Raw genomic sequence first — 19,326 nt, 5'->3', positions numbered from 1 at the left:
ATGCTTGTCTCTTCATTCTGGCCGTGTACAAATTGGTTCTTAATTTTTTAAAAACCCATCATGGTGGTATGTTTTCAGGGGTTCTCCCTCTTAAATCCTCTTAGAAGTCAATCCTCTAAAGATTGATCACAGAAGGAACTACTGGTAGCAGTTCGGAGGTTTTCAGTCAGTGTTAATTGGCTTTTCCAGAATTGGGCAATTATGGGCTATTCCTTTAGAAAGTTGTTCTTATAAGAGTATCACACAAAAAGCTTTTTAATCCTCTCCCGTTTTTCTCTTAGGAAGTAGAAAATAGAAAAAAAGGAAGGGACTGTGGGTCTCGTTTTGATGAGCAAGGTCTTTTTCTCACCCAGTCTCAGAAGCGTTCCAAAGGTGTCAAGGTTTTTTTTGTTGTTCCCATGGCCTCTTGCTAGAGTTAGATTTTATAAAAATGGCATATCTTCCCAGAATAGTAAAACTCCTTTGAAACTTGCCCTGAGCCTGTATCCTCTACCAAATGCATTCTGTTTCTTGTGAAATGAAGGTAAGGCATCCTTCAAGGGCAGATACTAGACCTTCTATTTCTACACAGCTTGAGTAGCCCCTGACTTCAGAGGAGCATGGGGATCATCATGGGTGTGTGGTGTGCGTTATTAGAGCATCAGATCTATCATTAGTGGGACCTTGGGGACATCACACCCAGCACTTCCCAGGCAGTGTGCCAGCTTGCCAGGGCACACGGATGGGCCACTGCTGGGTATGCCCCAGGTCATTGACCCTTGCTCAATTTTGACCTTGTGCTCAATTTTTAAGAGTAATCATGACCATGTGCCATTTTTGTCTTGTGTCCTACCTTTAGATCCACATCTCTGAGTAAGACGTGTCTTCCGTGAATTGCACAGTTAAAGGAAACCACATGCTTCAACATTCTGATGGTCTCTTTGTGTGTGTGTCTGTGTGTGTGTGTGGTCAGGGATGGAAAAACTCATCTTGAATATATATGTTATTTGTAAGAAGGCACACAGGCATTTGGGAATCACTGCTTGTTTTCACAGTAGGGCAAGCAAGTGCCTTCACATCCTTGAGATTCTTTTCTGGACTCAGGTGTTATGGTGCCTGGGACTGATTCTGGGTTTCCCAGCCTTGCCCTTTGGTGGTTTCCTGACATCTAGCAGATTCCTAGGAGGTATTTCTTGTAGCTTATGGGGTGTGGCCAAGTGTATTTGAACAAGCTGAATGGGGTTCTCAAGAAAATAAGGGTGAACCTGCTTACATGCTGTTTCGCCTTTCCCACACTTTTTGCTGTCGGTTCTCAGGAGAGAACCTGAGTTCTTAGCAATGATGTAGGATGGCTGTAGAACGTCCCAGCTTCTTCCATGGTTTGTACCTTTGAGGAAGTTGAGTGAACAGTGCTTCGGGTAAATAATGAAGCAATTTAATTTCTCTTTTATTATAATCTATTTTTAAAAATAGAGAGTTTAAGTTGAAAAGAATTTCAGGCCTACACAAAACTAATGTGACTAGATTGATGAACCTCCGTGTACCCATCGCCTAACTTTGTTGCCAGTCTCATTTCATCTGTACTGATGGTTCTACAACTGTAGTCCCAGGCTAACAGCATCAACCCCATCTGGAAACTTGTTAGAAATTCAGATTTCTACTTTTGAAAACTCTGAATCAGAAACTCAGGGGCCGGAGCCTGATCAGTCTGTTTTAACAAGCCCTCTGGGCGAATCTGATGCCTGCCAAAGCTTGAGAACTACTATACATACCATTCCATCCAACCTCTGGTGGAATATTTTAAAGGAAATATTTTATTTGTAAATACTTTAGTACCTAAACTATTTTCTTTTAAACATAATAGCTCACAAGTTGACAAAACATTTAGAGAGCAATTGGTACCAGTATTTAAATAGGCTTACTCTTTGATCTCCTAATTCTTTTCATCATAACCTGCGTAACTGGACAGACAGGTCCTTTGTGACATGTATACAAGGATGTTTGTTGCAGTGCCTGAGATGGAGTAAACTTGGAAATACTGCCTGTCTAATATTGAGCGATTGGCTAAGTAAGTTGTTTTATCTACTCTGTGGAGCATGGTGAAATCATAGAGAATGATGTCCGTGATACTATTGTTAGGAAAAGCTTTCAAAACAAGTATTGGGTGACCCCATTATCTTTTTTTGTGCCGGGTGTGTGTATGTGTGTGTGTGTGTGTGTGTGCGTTTGAGGGAGAGAGAGAGAGAGAGTGGATGTGTCCGTGTTGTGTATAGGAGTTTAAGCACATAGAAAAAAGGCTAGAATGTTACACACCAAAACACTAATAGTTGTCTTTGGAAGGTATGATTTTTAGTTAATTTTCACCCTCCTCTTACCTGATTTTTTTCCCCATAATGAGCATGGATTTTTATTTTTATTTTTTAAATAAATTTATTTATTCATTCATTTATTCATTTATTTTTGGCTGTGTTGGGTCTTCGTTGCTGCATGAGGGCTTTCTTTAATTGCATCGAGCAGGAGTTAGTCTTTGTTGCGGTGCATGGGCTTATCATTGCGGTGGCTTCTCTTGTTGTGGAGCACAGGTTGTAGGCGTGCGGGCTTCAGTAGTTGTGGTACGTGAGCTCAGTAGTTGTGGCTCGCGGGCTCTAGAATGTAGGCTCAGTAGTTGTGGAGCACGGGCTTAGTTGCTCTGTGGCATGTGGGATCTTCCCGGACCAGGGCTTGAACCTGTGTGCCCTGCATTGGCAGGCAGATTCTTAACCACCACGCCATCAGGGAAGCGCAAGCATGCATTTTTATAATGGAGAAAAACAATACATTTACTTTAGTTTTGAAAAAGTCACATCCATTGAAATTATAATCTCTTCTTGATCAATTTCTGTTGAAATTATAATCTCTTCTTACATTTACAGATGGGCACATGATGGATTCAACAAGATATGCCATCATTGGAGCAGATCTCCGAGATATACCTGAACTGGAAGAGAAACTAAAGAAATGTAACATGAATACACAGTGAGATTTTTTTTTTAACCTCTTACATTTGTGATTTCATGCCAATTTGAGATAAGGCCAGTTGGAGGTACGGCATGATAACATGTACCATTTTTTTTTCATTGCTACTTAGAGTAGTTTTCTGAAATTTTTTGAGAAGCAATGTTCCTTGAGTCTGTTTTCCCATGAGAATCACCTGTATTGCTTTTGTAAAATAGTGACTACTAATATAAGTTTGAGGGAAGATAATTGTATGCATAGAAACATATAATTGTAACATATAAAGAAAGGATTAGCATCCAGGGTATATAAAGAATACCTACTATTTTTTAAAAAGTCCAGTAGAAAAATGGGCAAAGGATAGATCACCAGGCAGCTCAAAGAGGAAACGGGGTATCATATTAAAATGGTATTGAACTTAAGTAGTAATCAGATGAAATTCTGCTTTACTGCCACCAAGTTGGTAAAAATGTAAAAGTCTGACAGTATCAAGTGTTGGCAAGGATATCGGGGGAAAAGGAATGGTCGTCCACCACTGGTGGGAGTGATCTTGGTGTGACCACTGCAAGGAATGATATGGAATTATCTAGTAAAATTGTCAGTACCATATGAATTTGCGGTTCCATTGTTGGGTGTGTCCCCCCGAGAAGGTCTACATGTATGTACAAGGAGGATGTTCATTGCAGCTTCTGTTTTTAGTAGTAGAAAATTGGAAGCAACTTAAATGTCCATCAGGTGGAGAATGGATGAATGCTATGTAAAATACATGACTTCAGCAAGAACTCAAAAACTTAATGTTGAGTTTTTCAAAATTAAATTACAGAGTGTGATACCAAATGTGTAAAATCAAACCCCCCCAAATACTATATTTTCATGATTACATATATACGTAGCAGAAGTATTTTTAAAATGGACCAGAAGGGTTCACACCAAATTCTTGAGAGTGGCTACCTTTGGGAGGCAGAGGAGGGGAGTGAGATGTGTGGTTTTAGCACAGTGATGCTGGTCAAATAGATAAAGAGCTAATGGGAGGAAAAGGCATATCCACCTGGTCTAATGTAGGTGAATATGACACTTTCAAGGATATTTGAGGTGAGTAACTCAAGGGAGAGGTTTGGAAGGCAGGTAAGGGAAAGGGAAAGTTATTTTAAAGAATAAATTGAAGGCAAAGAATCAGTGGCAAACGATGAAGGAAATTAGCAACAAGGGAAATCGTTGCTGGAGGAGAGGGAAGGGAGGATGTAGAGCATGGACTGAGGTTAACTAGCCTTGAGGGAAGAGAAACACTTTCTGTTCTTCTGAGAGGGCAGGAAGGAGGGTAAGGACAGGTGCAAATACAGGTGAGCTTTGGGCGATGGAGGGGTGGGAAGTATAGGGGGTTAAAGTGTGATCTTCCTAACACTTCAGCACAGTGATGGCTGCGACCTTTACATATTGAAGTTCTTGCTTACGTATTTAGTCTAGAATCATCAACCAGGTTGTCATTCTTAGGATTTACACTTCCACCAGCTCAAATGTCAGGGACAGCTCTACTTGACCCAGTGTTGTCACTCCAGCTTTATTGTCTGAGTCTGTCTCACCAGGTGTTCAGAAGTAAGGTCAATACACTGTAAAGAGTATTTGTACTTCTTTTTTCCTTTGGGGAGACCCTTAGGTGGTTCACTGATTGCAGAATGTAGTGTGTTTTCTTAAATTTATTTAAATTTATTTAAATTTTCTTAAATTTATTTTTTAATTGAAATATAGTTGATTTACAATGTTGTATTAATTTCTGCTGTACAACAGAGTGACTCAGTTATACACATATATACATTCTTTTTCATATTCTTTTCCATTATGGTTTATCCCAGGATATTGAATATAGTTCCCTGCACTATACAGTAGGACCTTGTTGTTTATCCATCCTATATATCAATATAATAGTTTGCATCTGCCAACCCCAAACTCCCAGTCCGTCCCTCCCACCACTCCCACCTTAGCAACCACAAGTCTGTTCTCTCTGTCTGTGAGCCTGTTTCTGTTTCATAGATAGGTTCATTTATGCCCTTTTTTAAAATTTATTTTTGGCTACGTTGGGTCTTCATTGCTGCGCATGGGCTTGTTCTAGTTGCAGCGAGTGGGCGCTACTCTTCATTGTGGTGCTCAGGCTTCTCACCGCGGTGGCTTCTCTTGTTGTGGAGCATGGGCTCTAGGCGCACGGGCTTCAGTAGTTGTGGCTCGTGGGCTCTAGAGTGCAGGCTCGGTAGTTGTGGCACACAGGCTTAGTTGCTCCACGGCATGTGGGATCTTCCCGGACCAGGGCTCAAACCTGTGTCCCCTGCATTGGCAGGCAGATTCTTAACCACTGCACCACCTGGGAAGCCCTGTGCCGTATTTTAGATTCCACAAATAGGTGATATCATATGGTATTTGTCTTTCTCTTTCTGACTTACTTCACTTAGTATGGTAATCTCTAGTTGCATCCATGTTGCTGCAAATGGTATTATTTCATTCTTTTCTATAGCTGAGTAGTATTCCGTTGTATGTATGTACCACATCTTCTTCATCCATTCATCTGTCGATGGACATTTAGGTTATTTCCATGTCTTGGTTATTGTGAGTAGTGCTGCTATGAACGTAGGGGTGCATGTATCTTTTTGAATTAGAGTTTTGTCTAGATATATGCCCAGGAGTGGGATTGCTGGATCATATGGCAACTCTATCTCTATTTTTACTTTTCTGAGGACCCTCCATACTGTTTTCCATAGTGACTGCACCAACTTACATTCCCACCAACAGTGTAGGAGCGTTCCCTTTTCTCCACACCCTCTCCAGCATTTGTTATTTGTAGACTTTTTAATGACGGCCGTTCTGACCGGTGTGAGGTGGTACCTTGCTGTAGTTTTGAATTTCATTTCTCTGATAATTAGCGATGTTGAGCAAGTAGTGTGTTTTCTTTTAGCTGAAGGGAAGTCTTAACTTTCAAGGACACCACTGGATTTCTTGGGGGCACATGGGTTTGTGAAGTCAGCAGTAGATTGGTTAAAGCTGATACCGATGGGCCTGGAGCCCTCTCAGAATGAGGAGAGCACGAGTCTTAGAATCTCACCCTGGGTTTCTGTCTTACTTCTCCTGCTCACTAGTTGTTTAATAGGGGGGAGTGGGTTTTTTTGGTTTTTTTTAATCTTTTTGAGGCTTAGTGTTTTCATTTATTAACTGGGCTAAAAACTATCTCACAAGATGGTTTTGAAGATCAAGTAACGGCATGCAAAAACAGTTGAACAGGAATTGGCACGTGATAGGCCCTGAGTCAGTTGCCTCTGACTCTAACTATAGTTGCAGTAACCATCTGTTTTGGCAGATGTGCTGGAAGGTTAGGGAAGTAATTGGGTATAAGTTGGGCTAGCTCTTGATTGGGAAGTTTGCCTCGCTTTTGGAGATCTATAAAATGGATGAAAAACAATTGTTGAAACAAGTATTCGAATTATGTATTCCTCCTTGTGGTTTCATTTGAATTCTCTGTTTTCCTTTATGGGCTGTCTTGTCTTTGCTTTTCTTTCACTTATATTTTGAAAAATATTAATCCTCTTTTTTAATATTGCTAATGGCTACCTCTTAGAAAATATATTGTAAAAATGTCTAACTTCATTTTTAAATAATTCAAATCTACAAAAAAGTTACAAAAATAATACAAAAAACTCCCATATAGCCATCTTTACCTGGCCTGGGCTTAGGTGGGTGGCTCATCTGCTGGGGGCCAGGTTTAGGTGATGTGCCCTGGGGTTCACTCATGTGTGGACAGTGGGCAGGTCAGCTGGGCTGCCTCATTCTCATCCACAGGACCTCCCCTCCAGTGGTAAGCTAGCTTGGTTTCATTCACGTGGCGGTTTCAGGTTTCCAAGTGCTGCAAGAGAGCAAGCACCAGTGTGTAAGTCATTTCCGAGCTTCTGCTTGTATCCTGTCTGTTGCTGTTCCATTGGCCAAAGCAAGTTACATGACTAACCCAGATTCCAGGGGAAGGGAAATAAGCTTCATCTCCTGAGTGGGAGAATCTGCGGGTTCACATCGCCGCCCTGTGGGTGCACGGTAGGGAAGACTAGCTATTTTTATAGTCTACCACACACATTTAACACATTTTCACCAGCAAGACAAAACTCATTGCTGATTGCTCGCCTTTTTACAGTGTAAAACTTTGGGCCCCAATGCACTGATTGTTGATGTGAAAACTAGTGCTTCTGGTTTTCCTGGGGTATGAAGTGCCCTCCCTGTAATGTGAATGCAATTTGAGAGTCCCATTTTGATGAAAACATATTTATGTGCCTTTTTTTTTCTTTCCTTAAGATTGCCAACCCTCCTGATAGCTGAGTGTGTGCTGGTTTACATGACTCCGGAGCAGTCTACAAACCTTCTCAAGTGGGCAGCCAAGAGTTTTGAGACTGCCATGTTCATAAACTACGAACAGGTAAAAGGAAGCATGAGAAATTTGCCTTCTTCTTGGGACTCCAGTGGTGGCTTTCTCTCTCTGAGCACCCTCGGAATATGTTTTCACTTATTCTTTTCCTTTTGCCTCCAGCCACTCACATATCTCCTTTATTAATCAGTTCCCGCAAACCTAGTACTCCTGAGTTCTTGACTGCTGGCAAACTTTTAGCCAGATTTTTTGGAACTTCTGTCTTGTCCTTTAAGAAAGTTGTTTGAGTTCTTATCATTGTGTTTCCTGTAGTGTCATAGATTTTGATGGAAGGAATTTTGGCTATCATCAGTGTAGGGGTAGCAAATCAGATGCCTTCAGAGGCAGGTAGTGATGCAGATGCAGGCAGTTGGTTAGGTGTTATATAGTGTGGAGTCATGGGGACTGTGGTGAACTGGGGCACCCATGTTCCATTTCATGGGGTGCCCACTATTCAGTTCCAGCCAACTGTTACCATGTGGAGTGAGCCTGGAGTTGCCTGAACTCCCAGTTTTTCAAGAAATGTTAGAAATGCAGGATTTTAATGTAAAATTTCCTACTTTCTAAAATCACTGAGCTTGGCCCACGAGCTCCCTGTTTTTCTCCTTTGATCTAGTGCCAAAAGGGGTTATGTTTTAGGGCTTCGGAATAATTCAGATTGGATCTGAATCTTGGCCCTAGCTCTTACTATTGACTGTGTGACCTGAGCAGAATTGCTTGGTGGTTGGGAGTCCATGCTCTGGAGGCAGACTGCCTAGCTTTGTGACCTGGACAAGTTACTTAACCTCTCTGTGTCTGCTTCCTCATCAGAAAAGTGAGGATAATAATATCCCGACTTCATAATTAATAAATGAGTTAATAGGTGGACAAGCATTTACAGCATTGCCTGGCTATTAAGTAAGCTATTATTAAGTTAGCTATTATTTGGATCTCTTTGATAGAGAGAGATACCTACCTAGATACCTAGGTATCTAGGTATCTAGATACCTAGATACCTAGGATAAGAATACCTACCTCTCAAGTCTAAATAATTCAGATTAAATGTGGCAAGTGCATTCATTAAAAAAAAAGAATACCTGCTTCTCTGGATTATTATGGGACTTCATGAGATGTTGAACAGCAGAGGACTAATGATAAGCACTGAATACACTTTAGCTACTTTTATTGTTTATTTTAGTTTAGCTTTATTGATTTTATTTTGTTTTTTACCTCGTTTTATTTTATTCTTATATTTTATTACAGATAAGGGCAGTACAGGACCTTGCCCAATGTCACGTAGCTATGGAGAGGTCTAAGGCTAGACCTTGATCTCCTGGCCTCCTGCCCACCCCTCACCCAGTCCAGGTTCCTATATAGGTCGTTCTTGGTTCGTTGATTTTTCTTCCTTTTCTGTTTAATTGGAGGCATTCCTCAGACTCAGTCTTCTGTCCTAGTGAATGGATATATGGTAGCTGGCCTCATCGGTCTTTAGTATTGATGTGGATAAATCCTGGTGACCTGTCTTTGCTTTCAGGATACCATACCTGGGGGAAAAGGAATTCCACTTCCCATGTTTCCACACATTTCGGATGTGTACCATTTCATTCACTCTGCTTCATTTTTGTATTCTTTTATTCAACAAACCTTTATTCAACATCACATGAGAGACTGTGGGTTAAGTGAGTTTTGACTAGAGACACTGTCACTTTGGAACAGGCCTGAGAATGTGCCAGTTTTCAATATGTTGACCACAGCTGTCCTTAGATGGGGTTAAACCCTACCCAACACCTTCATTTTGTGAATAATAAACTTTTAACTTAATTCAGTTCTTTCCTAACAAGTACAGAATCATCATCCTCACATTTGTCAATTGCTCACATAACATGTATTATTTTTTAATTAGTGGTTAAATGACAAAACCACATGGATGACGGTTATTTCAGTAATGATAATAATTATTGCACATTCTTCGAATCTGATGACTTATATAGCAGGCGCTATTCTTTGAGTTTCATATATATTAACTTATTTAATCATCACAACAGCCCTCAAGGTAGGTACTAGTACTATCCTAGTTTTACAGGTAAGAGGACTATTGAACCAAGGGGTTAGGCATCTTGCTCACAGCTATTAAGTATCAAGCCAGGCTTCAAACCTAGGCAGTAAAATGAAGGAGTTTGTGCTCACAAATACGCTTGTATCCTGAATGAATAGTGTGCAATCCTATCATTAGTGCCACATAAGCCTTATTCATCCCCCTAAAAAAGAGTAACATTGGATTTTGTCTTGCAGCGTTGGTGTTGGCTTATGAATCCGGGAATCACTTCATATATTGTTAAAGTGCTGAATTTTTGATACCTTGTATATGACAAAGTAACAGTGTATATGCTATCAATACAATAATGTACATAATATATATATATTTTTTGGCCTCACTGCATGCGGCTTGTGGGATATTAGTTCCCCAACCAGGGATCGAATCCATGCCCTTGGCAATGAAAGCATGCCCTCAGCAATGAAAGCACGGACTCTTATCCACGACCACCAGGGAATTCCCATGTACATAATATTTTGTTTTGTGGCAGTTGTGCACATATATAAATTATGTTTTATAAACCAGTTTTTTATTCAAAAAGTAATGCCACATGCAGAATAAAGCAAAAAAATCATATAGTTCGATAGGGTAGATAGACAAAGAAAAATAAGTCTCTTATCTACCCAATACCTCAGCCTCTAATCTGGGAAGCAACCTTGCTGTATTCCAGAATTTTCCTATGCATATATAAATGTGGAGAGAGTTTCTTTTTTCTTTTTCTTTTTTTTCCCTAAAGGCAGATGGGAGCATACTATACACATTCCTCTGTACCTTACTTTTCAAGAGTTTATCTTAGGGATCATTTCATATCTGTCCGTCTGTTTATCTATCTATCTTCCTTTCCTGTTTTCACAGCTATATAGTATTTCATTATATGAACATGCCAGAATTAATTTAACCCCAAATGATGGGTATTTAAGTTCTTTCCAGATTCTTCCTATCATACATAATGCTGCAGTAAATGTGCTTGCATCTTTGCGTTCACATGTGAGTCTATCTGTAGGACAGGTTGCTGGCAGTGGAATTGTTGGATCCCAGACTGAGTGTTTGCAATGGATGGACACTGCCCAATTGCCTTTCGAGGGGCTCTACTGCATCAGCATGGCACTCAGGATTCTGTGACCAGCAGTGGGTATTATCAGCCTTGAGTGGTTAGAAATAAGATGTCGTTGTTTTAATCTTGCATATTTAACAAACAAAGAGATCCTTATGGCAATGCCCAGCCTCCTCTGTCCCTTCCCAGGTGAACATGGATGACCGGTTTGGGCAGATCATGATTGAGAACCTGCGGAGACGACAGTGTGACCTGGCGGGAGTGGAGACCTGCAAGTCGTTAGAGTCTCAGGTCAGAGGGCAGAGACCAGGACGTCCTCTTGTACCGTTAGCCAACCGAGAAAGGGCACCCTCCCTTCACAGATAAGAGAATGTGAGAGTCCCTCATGAGTGCCTGCCTCTGGGCAGCTAGGGCTCCACGTGGGCTACTGGTTCATTGTGCTGGGGGAAATCCAAGCCCTGTCCTGCCATCTTGGTATGGAAGATGCAGATTTACATTTCCGACCCCCTATTATCTTAACTTCTTATTATGCCGTTTTTCAAACATAAGAGTAGAGAGAATAGTTAAAATGAACACCTATATTCCATCAGCCAGCTTCAATAATTTAATAACATTTTGTCATTATCGTTTGATTTATCCCCCTGCCTCCAAATTTTTGCTGGTGGTGTCACTGGAATATTTTAAGGCAAATCCCAGACAGTGTATCATTTTCCCCATAAATACTTCAGTGTGACTCTCCTACCAATAAGGACCTTCTGGGCTTCCCTGGTGGCGCAGTGGTTAAGAATCTGCCTGCCAATGCAGGGGACGTGGGTTCAAGCCCTCGTCCAGGAAGATCCCACATGCCGCGGAGCAACTAAGCCCGTGTGCCACAACTACTGAGCCTGTGCTCTAGAGCTCACGAGCCACAACTACTGAGCCCACGTGCCACAACTACTGAAGCTCACGCGCCTAGAGCCCGTGCTCCGCAACAAGAGAAGCCACCGCAATGAGAAGCCCGCGCACCGCAACAAAGGGTAGCCCCCACTCACCGCAACTAGAGAAAGCCCGTGCACAGCAAAAAGAGACCCAAAGCAGCCAAAAATAAAATAATAAATGAAAAAAAAATGAGGATCTTCTACCCCCAGGATAGTGATGATACCATTATCACACCTTACAAGTCGACACGAACTCCTTCATAGCACTTAACACCCAATTCATCTCCAGTTTTCCCCAGTCGTCTAAAAAAATGTTCATAGTTGGTGTATTTGAATCAGGACCCAAACATGGTTCCCACTTTGTAATTGACTGATTGGTCCCTTAAATCTCTTGGAACCTGTAATGGTTCCCGCCCCCACCACTCCCCGACCTTTGAAAATTTTTTGCTAAAGAGACACTTCCCACCCCTGCCCCCATTTGAATACATTAGTTTTTACATGGCTTGTGTCACATTACCACTGAGGTACTTTAAAAAACTGTTGCTTATAGAAAAGTTTCTTCCTTTATTTCTCTTTAAATATTATACTTTAGTGTGCATTTTCCCCCATTGTAACAATGCGTGTTCAGTATAGAAAATGGGAAAATTAAAAAAAAAATGATAGTGGCCACGGTGGGCTTTTGAAAGAGGAGTCCTCCGAGGGAAATTCTGTGTACGTGAAGAGTGTCTTGGGTCATATTGACAGCACGTTGTCCTCTCCCTTTCTCTCCACTGCACATTTTAGAAAGAACGGCTCCTGTCAAGTGGGTGGGAATCGGCATCAGCCATCGACATGATGGAATTGTACAGCAAATTACCTCGTGCCGAAGTGAGCAGGTATGGGATTGGCAAGAGTTTGCTCCGTGGCAGATAACTGTGAACTAAAGGCATCGTTGTCTGTATCCTTTCATGTTAAAAACAAAAACAAAAAAAAATTCAACCCTGAACTAGACTTATTTTGAAACAAGTTAAGCTGCTGCTAATGTAGATTAAACATTGATAGCTCCTTGAGAGTAACTCATTAGCTATTAGCCAAGATAAGGTTTATGCCCAAACAGATTATCTTAGTTGAAATAAGCGGTTACACCTCTGCAGTGGAAATCTTGCACAATCCCTGTGTTTTGGAGAAGCAGGAAAATGACGTTGCCCAAGGGCTCCTAAGGGGGGAAAAGTCTGCTTATGGATTTTTAAGTGGACTTTTCCTCTCATTATAAAAGAAATACATGCTCGTTCTAATAAAACAATTTTCGAGCAGTGTAAAGTGCATGAAGTATAGAGCAGTTGTGAGCTCTGTAGCACCCTCCAGAGACAGCTGGGGTGTATTCTTTTTCTATGTGTATATAAAGATAAATATTTATCAATATATAGATTTATATTTTTTGAATCAGTAGATTGATATTACATGTATTGGTCTGTAAACCACCATCCTTTCAAAAGCTTAACAATAGATTGTATTTATCTCTACATGTCAAGATGTTCAGGGTTACCACATCCTGTTTAGTGGTACCTGTTATTTATGTGTGGATATATATTAATAACAGTTTCTAAAATTGAGGTGTAATTGACAGACAACATTAGTTTCAGGTACACAACATAATGATTCGATGTTTGTATATATTGTGAAATGATAACAATAAATCCAGTTATATCGGTCATTGCACATACAGGATTTTTTTTTTTTTTTAAGGAGAACCACTTTATTTTGAGTAGTAAACAAAACTCCATTTAGAACATAATAAACCTTCCATCAATTTCTTCACAGTTAGTCCAAAGAATAAAAGATCTTCTAAAGAAGATCTTTAAAGGAGATGTAGTAGCTGAATTTGTGGGCATTTTTGGTGCATATTTTTTGTTTAAAAAGGTGAACACAAGCCAAGATTTCAGGCAAATGATGAGCAAGAAGTTTCCACTGGTTCTATAGTGCGGGCCATCACATCTGAAGCAAGGTCCTGGAGCAACACCCCACCGTGTGCAGCAAATGGCAGGCAGGACATGGCAGCAATCTTCACTACTTTTCCAGAATTTTTTTTTCTTGTGATGAGAACTTTTGAGAGTTACTCTTAACAACTTTCAAATATGCAATATAGCATTATTGACTATAATAACCATGCTGTACATTACTTCCCTGTGACTTACGTATTTCACAGCTGGAAGTTTGTTCCTTTTGACCCCCTTCACATATTTTGCCTGCCTGCCCTCCCACCGCCCACCTCTGGCACCTACCAATTGTTTTGTTTGTTTGTTTGTTTTCTTTCAGATTCCACATGAAGAGAGATCCTACAGTATTTGTCTTTCTCTGACTTATTTCCTTTAGCATAATGTCCTCTGGGTCCATCCATGTTGTCACATGTGGCAAGATTTCATTCTTTTTTATGGCTGAATAATACTCCATTGTAAATGTCAGTATACATACCACATTTTCTTTATCCATTCATCCATCAATGGATACTTAGGTTGTTTCCTTGATAATAATAATTTTAAAGTAATTAAAAAGTAATGTATATAGCTGCACATTTAGTTATGTTGCAGACAGCAGCCTTTGTCCTAACAGAGGTGGATAAAGACGCGGGACAGGCTTCGGTCTGTCCACCCCAGGCCGACCAGCCCTCCCAGCTCTGCAGATGCCTCATGGTTTGTGTCTACATTTGTCAAGGGCTTTTGCCAGATACTCTGTATAAAAAGAAACCAGAGGCAGGCCTGTTGATTTAACAGATGCCTACTGTGCATCATGCCTGCCTTTGCGGAGTTCACCTTCTAGGGAACAGCCTCACAGTCTAGTGTGTCCTGATAGTTGAACTTGGTCATGACGGTGATGGAGCCTTGATCGTGATGCTGGTTTCTTCTCATACTAGGAAGGCTGCCTTGAGGTCCTCTGCTAAGATTAGTTGGGAAGCCACCAGAGTACTCCTTGGATAGTCATTCTTCAGATGTGACTCTTTGGCCTGCACACCAGGGCGGGAGCTAAACACAAATACAGAAACATGCACAAGCGTGTACATCTATACACTTTCATGCACACGCATATGCGCACAAACACAGACGCACACAGCCTGGACGAATGGCAATACCAGCATGTTAACAGTGGCTGTAAATAGTGGAATATGGATCACCTTTTATTTTTCTTCTTTGCTCTTTTTGGAAATGCCTGTGTTGTCCCCACCGCCCCAGTGTGTGCATATCTCAACAGAAAACATTTTAAAGAGCTGTTTTCATATGTTTCTCTGTGTGTGTATATATTTAAAAGTTTACATTTAAAGTGATTTTTGGAAAAAAGTCATATAAGCACATGATGGGGAAAAAAAGTAACCGGAATAAAGTAGTACAGAGTGAAAACAAAACAAAACACCCGGTTACTCACCCTCACTACTATCAGCTACCTTCTGTTTCAAGAGACAACCACCATTACCACTTTCTTCTGCAGTTTCCAAAATTAGTCCATGCGTGTATAACCATATATATCCCCCACTTTTTCTTTACATAGATCGTAATATACTAGGTACATTACCTCCTAAACAACTTGCTTTTTAAATTCCATGATAGATCTTAGAGGCTGTTCCATGTCAATTCATATAAACCTACCCTATATGGCTGCACAGTATCCTATTGTATGAATGTGTTTAACCTATTCAACCCATCTCTTCTACTTTAAAGTTTGTTTTTTGTTTTGTCTTTTTGCTGTTACTACATTGCAGCTGTGATGCTGCAGTGAGATTTCTTGAACACCTATAGGGTAAATTCTTAAAGCAGAATTGCAGAATGAAAGGACGTACATTTTAAACATTGATGGAGGTGGTCAAATTGCCCTCCAGAGAGGTTATACTCTTTTGTCATCCTGCTAGTAATGCAGGAGAGCACCTCTTTTCCATGTCTTTGGTAAAATGTATATCAACCTTTTAAAATTATTTATTTATTTATTTAGTTATTTTTAAGGATGTATCAGCCTTTTTTATCTTTGTCAACTGTTAGCTGAAAACATTTCACGTGTTTTAATTTACATTTCTTTTCACATAAATGAGGTTGAAAAGCTCTTGTTTTTCCTTGCCAGTGAACTGGTCTTTTACCCATCTTTTAAATAAGTTTTAAAAGATGTTCTTATTGAAGTGTAACAGCTCTTTATATAACAACGAAATCTACCCCTTGTCATTTCTATTGCAGACATTTTTTTCTAGTTTGTCATTTGTCACTTTTGACTTTGCTTATGGGATTTTTTCTCCTTTTCAATAAAAATAAGTTAAAATGGGCCCACACCATGCATACTATTCTGTAGCCTGCTGCTTTTCACATAGTATATCCTGAACATCTTTCCATGACTATAATAAACATGGGTCATGACCTTCATTTTTGATTGGATACATTTATACTGTTGTCTCTTCATTCTCTCCACAGAATAGAGTCCCTTGAATTCCTGGATGAAATGGAGCTTCTTGAACAACTGATGCAGCATTACTGCCTTTGCTGGGCCACCAAAGGAGGAAGTGAACTGGGTAAGTGACTTCACTTGTATTGATTTAACCTAGAAAGGGGGAATTTTTTTGTCTCCAGAGAACATAAGACTTGACGGGAATTTTTGACTCAGGAGGAACTAGGGGACGTATATATATATACATGGATCCGATCCATGAACATAGCCAGAGAATCAGCTGTTATATCCTCCGTGGTTTTATAGCACAAAACCCAGGAGAACTGTTTAAATGAACCACATGTATGAAAACAAACCAATAGCCCTTTAGAAGACTGTGGAATTTTCTCAGCTGGATGGTAAGAGACCTTGAGTCTTGTAATCATCTTAATAAAAGGACCCAATGATTGTGTTTTTAATCAGCTTGTAACCAGGTTTACTAGATGTTAAACACACAGATCATTATATCTCTCTAACACCCCTGCAGCTGTGGGTTGAATTTCTCTCTTCTCTTATATTTAAGATGAATTTCCCCGGCCTGGAAGAGTAGGGCCATAGGGACAGAGCATGGAGCCTTGTCTCAGTGTTTCTTGTTGCCTTGATCTTGATCGAGTTCCTCCTTTACAGCTGTCCCTTGTTGACCTTGCTTCCCCTGGGGGAATAGCCCTTGGGCGGCTCTCCAGCCAGTGGAGACCATTTTAGATCTCGGTCCTGGCCTTTAATGTCATAGGTGCCCTTAAGCTTCCTATGATGTGTCTGACACATGGCTTTAGGCAGGTAGTCCATACAAAACAAAGAACTTGGCAGAGTCAAGGACTGTCTCCTGTGTGAAAATTCCAGGTTGTTAATCATCCCCCTTGGGCTCATCTTTCCGCTAGTTTATAAATTTACCCAGCTGGGCAGTTCAGTCCACAAAATCCATTTAAATTATTTTTTATTTAAAAAATCATTTATTAGTGTGTTTTTGTACTGCTGTCCTCCCGCACTTTTAAAAACAGTGTAATTTTTAGTAGGGACTTTGGAAACTTCTAAAAAAGTATGGCAAAGAAAAAACAATCACCCGTATGCCCACCCCTCAGAGATAACCTCTGGCAGCTTTTCACTTCCATTCTTTTTCTAGCTGTTGTTTTGTTTTTAGCAGAGTTGAATTTATCTATTTATGTAACCTTGATTCCTGATCTTTTTAACTTAATATTATAAGCATTTCCCCTTGCATTTTAATGGCTTTATAAATATTCTGTCATGAGGCTATGTCTGAATTTACTTAACTTTCTCACACTTTAAAAAATATAGGTGATTTGTAATAGCATAGAGTTAATTCTAGTTTCTGTAAAGTAGCGATGTATTGAGCATTTTTATGTAAGGGGCTTCTTTTCCCCACTTTGCGCCTGGCTGCTCTGTTGCATCAGTACAGTAAGTCCCTTACATACAGACCTTCAAGGTGCGAACTTTCAAAGATGCAAACTTGCGTTCCATCAACGTCAGGCGTGAGTGAAATTACAGCTTGCCCTCCGTCTCTTATTGCTGACGATCCTTCATTTCTACCATCTCCCACCTCCTCTCCCTCCTCCAGTCAGTAACTCTTCTTGCCTGTTCACTCGATGCCAGCCCCTGTATGCCAGCTGTTGTACTGTACTACTGTACTTTTCAAGGTACTGTACTGTACTGTAAGATTAAAAATGTTTTCTTTATTTTTTATGTATTATTTGTGTGAAAAGTATTACAAACCTGTAGTACAGTACTATATAGCCGACTGTGCTAGTTGGGTACCTAGGCTAACTTTGTTGGACTTAACAAACAAATTGGACTTAACGAATGTGCTCTCGGAATGGAACTTGGTCGTATGTAGGGGACTTACTGTACTTCTGTGTGTGTGGGGAAGAAAGAACTGTGTTTGCTTGAAGTTCAGCATTTAAAAGGCCAAGTTCCTAAAGAATAGGCTCTGGTACAAAACCTAGACAGATGCATACTAAAACAACCCTGCAACCAAGACTGTAGAAGATCAGGATGATTCTCCAATAATATAATTGCCTGCTAGAACAAAACTCAACACTCTTCAGAGGAGGATACTAGAATTCAGAGTCTCCTCAACTTACTATCTGCCATGTCAGTATACGATAAAAAAAGTTACTAGACATGTGAAGAAATAAATTAAATTTCCTACACTAGTCTTTTTCATTACTGAATTTGACTCAAAGAGAAAAGGGTGGACAAAATTGCTAAGTCACTAGCACTTTGGCTTCTTTCTCACCAAAAACAGGCCAATATTAATTTTTAAATGTTTAAGGTAAAAAGCAGAAGACTCAAGAATGAACTCCTTGGGGCTTCCCTGGTGGCGCAGTGGTTGAGAGTCCGCCTGCCGAAGCAGGGGACACGGGTTTGTGCCCCGGTCTGGGAGGATCCCACGTGCCGCGGAGTGGCTGGGCCCGTGAGCCATGACCGCTGAGCCTGCGCGTCTGGAGCCTGTGCTCCGCAACGGGAGAGGCCACAACAGTGAGAGGCCCGCATACCGCAAAAAAAAAAAAAAAAGAATGATCTCCTTAAACAAGTTGTCTGAATGAGAAGTATTATTCAGAAAAAAAAAAAGTTCAGCGTTTAAAGGATACACTTTCAGGTTTACTGCAGAGAGCCCGTAAACTCTTATAACATTTCTCAATCCCTTCAAAACCACCCATAAACACAGTCTCATCCAACCTCCTGTTGCCTTGTGAAGTCTCATCTTACACAACCAGGAGGCTGGGGCTGCAGTGATCACACATGTGGCTGGTGCCCCAGAGCTGGTCACTGTGGGCCTGGGATCCGGGAGTCACATTCTCCCACCTCTGGCTGTTTTCTCTGCCCCAATCCGTGAGAGTCTCTTCACAGCTTCTGTGTGTTTCCTCCCAGGCTTGAAGGAAATAACTTACTGATCTGTTCAAGACTCGTGCTGAGCCAGAGCTGAAGCCACTGACCTTTCCGGAGTTGAGTCTCCGAGTTTCCTGAGTGGTGGTTAGGCCTCGGCTACCAGTCTCCCCGCTCACCGAGAGACCTCACTGACCGAGGTGCTTGTACCAGTTCCTGTTCCTGTCGGCTTTTACCGTTTAAATAAATCTCAGTTGCCATTGCCGGTGTGTTGGTCCTCTGCTGTTTGTCCTTTGCTCCCCTGGGTGGGCTGCGGTTCACCCCTGTGTCAGCTGGAACCAGAGGTCCTAACCCGACCTTGACCTTGGCTCACTCCCTGTGAGTCAGACTCAGCTCATGCCCTTGCGTCCGTTGTGGGATTTACTCCTGTGTGCTCCTGTTTGCAGCACCCGACATTGGACTTGGCACCTTGACCAGATGTTGGAGCTCGTCTCTGCTCCCGTTTTTGCCCTTTCCTGCTTAAATCCGCCTTCACCTTGGTCACTGTGGCGGGATGAATGATGAGCCCCTGAGCCCTCCAGCTGTGAATATGTTACCTTAT

The 19,326-nt window shown here is 41.0% G+C and overlaps 1 protein-coding gene across 6 annotated transcripts in view; it reads left to right on the top strand.

Annotated features, from left to right (window-relative positions):
- LCMT1 (leucine carboxyl methyltransferase 1) overlaps positions 1-18,990 on the top strand; it is a 56,008-nt gene extending 37,018 nt beyond the window's left edge. For all 6 annotated transcript variants that reach the window (XM_082600512.1, XM_082600507.1, XM_082600508.1 and 3 more), the window contains 6 exons: positions 2,892-2,994; positions 7,294-7,414; positions 10,720-10,821; positions 12,231-12,322; positions 15,872-15,969; positions 18,771-18,990. In XM_082600512.1, the coding sequence (XP_082456638.1) occupies positions 2,892-2,994; positions 7,294-7,414; positions 10,720-10,821; positions 12,231-12,322; positions 15,872-15,969; positions 18,771-18,793 (539 nt within the window). In that variant the 3' untranslated portion in view covers positions 18,794-18,990. The remainder of the gene's footprint in view (positions 1-2,891; positions 2,995-7,293; positions 7,415-10,719; positions 10,822-12,230; positions 12,323-15,871; positions 15,970-18,770) is intronic.
- The last annotated feature ends 336 nt before the right edge of the window (positions 18,991-19,326 follow it).

This window comes from Mesoplodon mirus (assembly GCF_964341445.2).
Source record: "Mesoplodon mirus genome assembly, chromosome: 15".
Classification (NCBI taxonomy): Eukaryota; Metazoa; Chordata; class Mammalia; order Artiodactyla; family Ziphiidae; genus Mesoplodon; species Mesoplodon mirus.
Note: the sequence above shows the minus strand (reverse complement) of the source record. Positions and strands in the feature narration are given on the sequence as shown.